We start from the raw sequence: 10,322 nt of genomic DNA, 5'->3' as shown, positions 1-10,322 counted from the left end.
GTAAATTCTATATACAGATTTTGAATATTTATTTGTATTTATAATTTATATCATCATTATTTTAGAAATATTATTAAATTCATAAAAGAGAATAAATATTTTTAAATGAATGTTCGCATTAGCAGAAAATTGTAGAATAAACTTATATTCTTGCATTCCTTTATTTCACTTTTACCAGCTTCAAAAGTATAGTACGGGAAGGCTGTCAACACAAGTTACAGCAAAATTAGCCTGTCATATCCTTAGAAATAGCATTTCCCACATTGTCTAATGCAAGAACAATATAACCTGCATTAACATAGTAATACGTAGTCCGCGCGAGAAGCGTGTCTCTTAATGTCATTTAGAGCAAGAACAGGTAGTTCCCGGGTTACATTGACTGATAAAATGGCATTGTTCGCTAAGTTATTAATCTACGTGAGATTGTGTGCGTCTCGTAAAGAAATATTATTTGCTCTGTTAACGAAGATGAAGATTAGTGATGAAAAAAGTCAACAACAAACATAGAATATAAAATATCTCTCACAACTTAAATTTTAATGAAAAATAGTTTAATTAATTTGAATATATTCTGCAGTGTATAATATCGATTTTTTTATGATTCTAAAATATTATTATATACACACGCGCGGGCATACACACACACACACACATATTCCCTCAAATTCTTTTCTATTTAAAAATAAAACTTGTATAGAATTGGATCTATAAACTTGTATAATATTGGCTCTCTTCTTTTTTTATACTTTTACTCTGTTACAAGCTATCGTCATTCATGATTTTACCACAAAGAAATAAACTGTAGATTGTTAAACGTTCTTGATGCAAATTTCGATAGAATCATAAAATTATCGTAGATGGAGAGCCTACGATCGTTGCCTCAAACTTGGCGAATTTTGTAAAGGGATGACGGTTCTGGTGGCTATGCAAAGCCGAATCCCGATGCAATTAATTCTCAGGCTAAATCGAAGCTCGATTCTCTCGATGGAATATAATCGCAGTCTCTCGGTCGACATCAGGACCAAAACTGACTTGTCGAGAGCGAGCCGAGATTGCTTATCTTGAAGCCACGATTCATGTAATTCAACGATCAATGCTGGAACATACACCAGAAATGAGGACGTTATTGTAGTAGAGACGCGCTGTGAAACGAAAATTGGCGATGATCGGCAAGACGCAATATTGCTGATCGATCATCGCGTTGCCCGCGATTAAGCTGCAATTTAATCGAACATCTACGAGCTTTTTACACTCGTCCGATGCAGCATGCGAGTCACTTTTCTTTCCGATCTGCGGATAATAGCGTAATGTCGCATCGTTAACGCGGAACGCGTTCGTTATTTCCCGTTTGTCTAGTTCCAACCATGTCGACGCGTTGAATTTTATCCTCGAACGACGATCACGTAGACGAATAACCCTATGTGCACATTTTGCTTTGCACAAATTGCTGTCTATTGAACTAGTCGACATTGCTCTACAGAATGTTGTATAAAAAAGAGTATTTAGAGAGAGAATTATATAACGAAGATTAACTGCAAAATATTGGGACTTCAGAATAGAAGGATGATTTTTTTTCAGACAATATAATTCATGTTATTTGCATATCACGACGGAAATTTTATGTAGAATTTATTTGTAGGATGGTATCAAGGTTAAGCTTATAAACGGTTAAGAAAACACGGTAGAACGGAGAGGATTGCATCGATTTTCACTATAATGCCCTAAAAACCACACACAATGTGTTACACTGGTGTTGTGGGCAGTTCTCCCTTATCTAATCCGCTTAGGGTGATCTCAAAACTCGGATTTGCCTCGGACCTAGATCACTTCCAGCTTGTTTCTGACAGGGCATAACAATTTCCACCGAGATGAACATTACTAGTTTACCAGTTTACTTTGTGAGATATATGCAGAATCGAGAGGCAGATGCAAGTCCTTCTCCACTTATTCCTCCCCATCTCCAATTACGAAAGCTCGCGCGTTTCCGCAGAAAGTTTCGGTTTGCTTGACGTTTCTCGTGCGCGCGTTGCTGGCTAAACTGTTTAGACATATCCTAGGACGAGCGAAAACTTTGAAGTGACGTACGAATTTTGGTACTTACCTTGTCAAATAGACCATGTCGGAAGCTCTAAAGAATCGACAGGCCAGCGAAAGGGGAAGACGATATATGTTGCAGTTGCGAGTCGTGAAATGAAATCGATTTAATCGGAAAGTTAGAAAGGCAATATGATGTACATATAAAATAGATGTCGATAATAATTAAAAAAGGAATCAATTTTCCAACGTGGATACTTTTCGTTTGTAACTTTGAGTACATGATAAAATATTAATACTTAGATTTCGTGATATTTCATATTCTTTAAAATTCATGAAAATCTATTTTAGCCGTCGGTTTATCTTAATTGCATCAGTTTTTTATTTGGTGGAGCGACCGTAAAATAAAACTTGTTTGTACTATATATCGAAGACTCAATCTTTTCCTATTAACTTGTATAAGGAAGAAGCTCACACTAAACACATATTTCTCTCACAGACATGCTTTTTTAACATGTAAAGACACAAGTCTTTTCCTTTATTCCACTTTATTCTACGTATAAATATAGTCTTCGCTTTATTCCACGGCGAATTAATATATATATACGAAATCATTGTCTTACGAACTACCTATGGGTTACGTTTACGAATACAAGAATGTAAAACGAGAGAAGACTTGGCGCGCCTGGAATGTTTCAGTTTCTACATTTAATCTGGTACTAAAAATCTCAGCTTGTCTCTGTCTTTTTCGTTTGTAACTTTGAGTACATGATAAAATATTAATACTTAGATTTCGTGATATTTCATATTCTTTAAAATTCATGAAAATCTATTTTAGCCGTCGGTTTATCTTAATTGCATCAGTTTTTTATTTGGTGGAGCGACCGTAAAATAAAACTTGTTTGTACTATATATCGAAGACTCAATCTTTTCCTATTAACTTGTATAAGGAAGAAGCTGACACTAAACACATATTTCTCTCACAGACATGCTTTTTTAACATGTAAAGACACAAGTCTTTATTTTCCTTTATTCCGCTTTATTCTACGTATAAATATAGTCTTCGCTTTATTCCACGGCGAATTAATATATATATACGAAATCATTGTCTTACGAACTACCTATGGGTTACGTTTACGAATACAAGAATGTAAAACGAGAGAAGACTTGGCGCGCCTGGAATGTTTCAGTTTCTACATTTAATCTGGTACTAAAAATCTCAGCTTGTCTCTGTCTCGGAATTCTCATTCTTAACCTTTTTGTTTTCCATTCCCGTCTTTCTGACGACGACGACGACGACGACGACAAAACGACGACTATGACGACGAAGTCAGATACCGACCCTATTAGTCGTTGTATCTACATATACATCACACATATACATTCTACTACGTTAAGAAAATACAAGAGTTGAATTTATTGTTAGATCTTTATACGGCTCAAAGATTTTTCTTTACTTTTAACTGACGAGAATAGAAACGTGTTAGGAATATCGAATATTGAAACAAGAAGCGAAGAATCTAATTTGATGTTTTATATAAAGATATTGATTTTACTCGCATATCATTTCTCCAATTCTCTAAGTTTGAGTTGAAATACTAGACAAAGAATAGTTTGCCTAGAACACAAAAAAATCACAATAATCATATGTCAATAAATATATAAAATTATATAATTTTTTAGTATTTAATTAGATGATATAATTATTATTTTTTATCAATATTTATCTTTACCATGAAAATTACATAAATATTAATTACTTGATATCATAAAAATATTTTTTTCAATTATATAAGATTTTATATTAATATTTTGGAACATACGTTTCGTAAAAGCTATATTTCTGATGTTTTTGGCTCATCGAGCATGTCAAGAGGATGGAAGATGAAAGGAGAGATAGGAAATAGAGAATAAATCGCGCGAGAAAAATATCTTAATAAAGTCTATCCTCCATTATTTGAGCATCTAGTGCGATCTACTTCCAATCCTATGGATCATTCAATCGCGGCACAATTTTTCAAGCTTTGTCGACCCTCGTCACTATTGAAAGGTCGACGCGATACTTCTTCGCGAAAAGATCCGCGGTAGGTCGAGTAACCATAGTACCGCTTTTTTAATGCTTCTATTGTGCGCTTGGCAGTGGGTCAAGAGATTTACCGATTTAGGCGTGAAAGAAAGCCTCTTGCATTTGAAAATCATCTTCATTGAAATCTGACTACATACCGGTACCGAATAGTATTAAAGTAGCACTTGTTCGCAAGAGTTCCTGACGTGATCTAACTTGATCTAACTAACAAAAACCGTTGCTATGGTCTTTCATTCTTCTTTACAAGTCTCAAAGGTGCATAGAGAATAATGCAAAAAAAAATAAGAATAATATATTTATTAAAAAAGTATATAAAAATGTGTGTTTCTGGTTTACGTTTTATTGAAACTTATATGATATATTTTGATTTAATGAATCTTTAATTGATTGATAACATATGGTTTTAAACGAATATTGCCAAAATTATAAAATGTACAGAAAAATATTTCAAGTACAATTTTATCAAAATATTTTTATATATATCTATGTAAATTTTGCACGTAAAAAAAAAAGTAAAATTTTTTTGTGTAGACAAAAAGGAGTTATATTCCTCTAAAGTATACTTATATATAAATATATTTATAACTAAAGATCATTTCAAGATCCTTTCAACGAAGAAAAGTATCTGTTTCGTTCTGTTATTATCAATACTATAATCGAACACTCGGGAAATCGTTGCCTCGCATTTCCAACGACGTCGCATCGATAGCACCCCCGGGCGACGACGTATATACTCGCAATTGACATTTATGTGATCTCATGCGAGCTTCTTCTCTCTTTTTCTGTTTCAGTCGCTGCTCTGGAGATACTTAAAATAAATGTCCCGGCGTACATCCTCAGAGGCAAGACAGCGCTTCTGGAATGCAGGTGAGAATGTTTGCCATATAAGCCATACAAACGTCAACTGCTTTCTGTGCGCGCAAAGTAGTCATAATGTCAGCAATCGTGCATATACTTGTGTCAGATTATCGAGGAGCTTTATTACGATCAGATTTTATCCCATAATGATATATATGCACTTTCAAATCGAAATGGCCCAGTATCATAAAACTATTTCTCTTAATATTGGCTTAATCGGTTTAATATCGGCTTAATATCAGTTAATATCGGCAAGTATAATAAAGTATATATAAAGTATAAATAAAGTTTATATATATTGTATCTGAACTCTCTATTATCTTTGAATTATACTGTGATATACTAGTTCAATAATGCGCGATTAATTTCCGTAACCGTGCATCGATTATTTGATTATTTTTGTATTTAAAAATTTAGTCTGCAATTGCGACAGCGCTTAAGATAGAGGTATTCTTATCTATCTTCATGTATAATTTTACTTATATTACTATTATATCTTTTCTATCTACAAGTAAATAATCTTCTATACTTTTCAAAATATCCAAAATCTTTCACAGGATATATTAATATAGGAATCTTAAAGTTGTTTTTTAGAATTCTCACAGAACAATTTTCTTTATACAAGTCAATTAAGCTAAACTTAATTTTTTGTTACATTTATGACTTACGCAATTTTGTTCAGAATTATATTTTTATTACAACTTATAATTTATTTCTCGTATATTATGTAATATTAAATTAAAGAATAAATATACATGTATTATAATTGGTATTAATTAATTTATAGAAAAAAAAATCACTGGTATTTTAACAGTGCTTTAACAAGGAAAACATGTTTGTCTTTAATTTATGACTATGAATATTGAAAAAGAAAAAGATTTCATGCTCTCTTAAGAAAATATTAAATGGTTGACCAGCTCGTATTTATTATTTCTTATATTTTTCGCTCGATTTCTTTTTCGATAAAGCACTCAATTATGAAAATATCAGAGAGAATTTTACTGTGAAAGGTCAAAGCCTCTTGCCTGCTTTTGTTCATAAAGCACGTAAACACGATCGTGCTAAACAGACGCGCACCTCCAAGATGTGTTCTACGAATTATCGATCGATACACACTCTTATTTTATACGCAAGAGAGATAATGCGCATCTCGTTGAAACAAGACGCTACTTCACCCTCATTACATAATTTCTGCATTCCTCCTCTCAGAACACCTATTACCTTCCTTTCTCGCTCCGGCACATCCTCCCTCATTATTCTCTCCAATTACAACATCTGATTTTACGACGACCTAACAAAATCTCGTTCAACGAACTTCGTTAAAAATTTCTGACATCTTTTTTTAGATATTTCTATTAGGATTAGTAAAAGCGATTTTGACTGATAAAAAAATCTTTTTGGAATAAAAAATAGGTACGGAAGATCTATATTAAAGTAAAAAAGGAGAGAGAAATAGATATATATTGTTTAATATATCTACTAATGAAACGTGGAACAGAAAAGGAAAAGTTTTTAGCGACTTTTTAAAAATTGCCGTCTTTACAATAAAAAAAAAGGCCGATAAAAGATGATATTTATGAAAAAGATAAAGATACATATTATATAGTTGGATTATAATTTCCTTTCAGATTGTCGAGATTGCATAATTTGCACCGGTCGTGATTATGTTAGTTTTACATTCAATAATTCAATCGATTTACTCCATTAATCAAGTTATATCTACGTAAAGAGGACTCTGAAGGCTCATTTGATCAGTTTTCGAATGACCAACCTGTAGCAGGATTTCTCGCAATAACGTTCTCGGCGCTATATAGCAACGATAAATGACCGGTTCGGTGGCGCAGGGCTTGCTAAATAATTCGTCGGGGTATACGGACCGCACAATAAAACCGAAGTATCGTGGCATAATCACTAATGTATATCAACCCGGTTCCAAGCCAACGGGCGTGAATTCTCTATATGTATGCACAGCGCGCAGAGTGCGCGGTGTGTGGCGAAACCACTGTTCGTTCGTTACAACGCAAATGGTAGATCGTAATGAAGGACTAGACCTCCCAGCGGATAGTAGATTTTACACGTGCGCCGAAAGCGAAAAACTATACTATCACTGTTGCATCGACAGCACGGATACGCGGGCGTACAAATTCCATTTCCATCTGGAATTATTAAGACCGCGGCGGTAATGCCGTAGAGAGAAAGATACACGGGAAGATCGAACGAAAAATAGAAGAGAAAAGCCGACGAGAAAAATCCGGTGGGAAATGTGGCCATAGAAGAGACAATATGAAGGAAGACGAAGCCGTTTCTCGCATTTACCCCGCAAAGGTAAATCGTGTAAGCGAAACTCATAAAAGCATCGGTAAGAAGCGAAGCAATAAAGTACGTATCGAGTTTGCGGTTAACGTTAAAGGAAAACGATAAATAAAATTACAAATAAAAGTAGACTAGAAAAAGGAGGGAGCGCGGAAGGTGGGAAGGTGGTTGAGATGCTAGCCGGATCGAACAACGAAGAAATCTCGATACTCTCTCTCTTTTTCAGTCTTTTCGTACTTTATTTATTTATTCGCCAGAGCGCGGAGATGGGTCCGTACGGGAAAACTTTTCGCTCTTTCTCCTACGGCGCTTCTTCTCTTTCTCTCCTCTCCCCCATCTCTCGCCAGCGACTTTCTTCCTCTCGGAAAAAGATGCCTCTCGATCCCTAACTCGACCGCGAGAGTCGTAACTCTCGCGAGATTTCTCCGCGTAAGTTCTTCATGGACGCTTTGGACTCCGATCGGAATTTCATCGCCAACGGTGATGGCTGCTGCTGCTTCCGTTGATCTCTGTTGAGAGAAAAAAAAAAGAAAGAACGAAGATGCAGATAGCGAAAGAAACAGCAAATCGTTAGTCAGCAAAACTCGCTTCAGTAGAACGATCCGTCATCGAATATGGTCGGACGGAGAAGGAAGGAAGAAAACTAGAGAGAACGCGGAAAAAAGGAAAGAGAGAAACGATTCGGCCGACTAGCGGAAAGAGAGCACCTTGAAGGTCCCCGCAGGGTCAGCCAACGACCATGGATTTTCCACTCTTTTGCGTGCTTTCCGAATATACATACATGACAGATCGATTTGCCCCGTTGCAGTATTCGCGATACGAATGTACAATAGTTCGAATGTGCCATTTGCACAGCTCGTGTATTCGATTTGCCCGCATCAATAATAATAATAATATAAATCATAACAATAAATTGCCGGAAAATCAGACAAACAATAGAGAAGTTTGCTAAATTTTCTTATTTCTTATCTGAACTCTTGTGTACTTCTCATTTCCTTATTTACTTCTTACGTTTCTTTTACACTGAATTTTTTATTTGCTTATCCATTAATTTAACGGTACATTTTAACATGGTTTCCTACATACAGCGATCGGTCTTTTTCTCAAATATAATAATTAAAGATCATATAACATTATTATTATCCATGCAATTAGAATCAAGAATTTCACTGCACTGATTGCTGTCAATTTATAAATCTGCGACCCATGTGCTTTAATATATTTTCATCTTTTCCAATCCTTGGGTCGGCACCAGCTCGGTTGCCCAAGTCATCTGCTAGATGGATGGTAATTGCATACCCTAAGTTATCACGGAATCGAAGTTTCTTCCGGTAGGAAACGACAAGCTTCACGGAATCTCTATTAGGGAAGCTCGATCGAAGTGCCGCGTGGACGTATACCGTCTAGTCTGTGTAAGAGTTGTGTAGTCACCGTGTTTAGTCGCACACGAACGTCCGCTCACACGGAACCGCGGAGTCACTTCGAGTGGAAGATAATTAAAGTATAATTATATACCTTGGCGAGACAGGGATGAAGAAATGGGCGGAGGATAGGTGTAATGATGTTTAGTCAACACGTCGTAGATTTAAACGTCGTAATTGATGTGGTACTTAATGATTATTACCAAGAATATAATTAATGTGAGAGATATTGCTGCTGTAAAAATGTTTAAAAAAAATTCTTTGTATGTGTGTGCACTTTCATAATCTAATAAGAAAATGTATGTGGATGATATATATATATAATGAAAAAAATATTGTACAGTTTAGCGATAAACGTATTATTTTGAGTTTCTTAAGAACGTTTAATGAAAAAATTAGCATGTATAGAAAATTCTATTACACATTATTTATAATAAGAAAGCAGCATAGTATACTTTTTATTTTTTTGCATCGGTTAAATTTTGTTCTCTAAAAATTATTAAAAATATTAATCGATTAATTGGAAGTTAATAAGAAGTTTGATGTAAATGTTAATAATAGATTGATAACATGTTGACAAATTATATTGCATATAACATTCTAATTCTTTAGCAAACTTTGCTCATATTTTTTTACGTACAGTCATAAAAGTATAAGTAAAAGAGAAAAATCTACGATTTTTATGTATTATTTTAGATACAGGAGGATATCAAAGAATGATATTCAGTGATAATTGTTAATATAATTATGCAAATATGTGGCGGAGAAAGCACAATTTTGAACATGAGACGTTTGAATAATAACGTTTTTTCATATTAATTTTAAATAATTGGAAATTATTTATGTTTACGTATTGCTCGCTTATAGAATACTTTTTTTCTGGAAAATGGCAGTTTTTCATTTCAAATTGATATAGAAAATATTATTATTTAAAAGCGTCTTTTATTCAAAAGTAGCTCTTCCTTTTTCTCTTCTATTTTATGTCAAGAGAGATTATCTTGATATATCTACAGTGCACCGAAATTTGAACTCGCAGATTTATCTCTGCATAGAATATGAATATCGTCGCTTTGACTTTATATTTAATGCCAAGATGTACACCGACTGTGGAGCTCCATAAATTCGGCTTCAGCTTCGGAGTAGTCTGCCATGCGTCGCAAGGAGCGAAACGCATGAAGAGCGATGAGCTTGCCCGAAACTCGGCAAACCGTTCGGTAACACGTCGATTCGATGACCGAGCCGTGAGTTATTGGATTTCAAAGTTCAGAAGTAAAATTCGTCACATCGACCGCCGGCGAATCGGCAGTGTACGCGTGGCACGTACCCTCGAATTGACTATTGCACTTTGAAACTCAATAACTTACGAACGCGAACCGGCGCGCGACGCTGCGATATTGAATTCAAACTTTCCTGTTATTCTTATATGACGGTCGATTTATCTTGCTAGAAAACATTCTCTCTTAGACGTCTGCGGTACCAAGATCAGCGCGCGCGTAATTCTCAAAATATATTTTCGTTCAATTAGTCGTCAGAGATCCGTTTATTGCACCATACTCACACACACACACACACACATGCACACTTTAAATTTCATATTTAATATATATAAT

At 34.8% G+C, this 10,322-nt stretch overlaps 1 protein-coding gene across 1 annotated transcript in view; it reads left to right on the top strand.

Moving 5' to 3' along the window:
* Positions 1-10,322, top strand: part of LOC115233481 (cell adhesion molecule 3-like) — a 90,191-nt gene that overhangs the window by 31,087 nt on the left and 48,782 nt on the right. The window contains exon 3 of the mRNA XM_029803951.1: positions 4,912-4,987. Within this exon, the coding sequence (XP_029659811.1) occupies positions 4,912-4,987 (76 nt within the window). The remainder of the gene's footprint in view (positions 1-4,911; positions 4,988-10,322) is intronic.

This window comes from Formica exsecta, unplaced genomic scaffold, assembly GCF_003651465.1.
Source record: "Formica exsecta isolate Colony F162 unplaced genomic scaffold, ASM365146v1 scaffold105, whole genome shotgun sequence".
NCBI classification, from domain to species: domain Eukaryota; kingdom Metazoa; phylum Arthropoda; class Insecta; order Hymenoptera; family Formicidae; genus Formica; species Formica exsecta.
The sequence above is the reverse complement of the archived record's forward strand: the minus strand, read 5'-3'. Positions and strand labels throughout refer to the sequence as shown.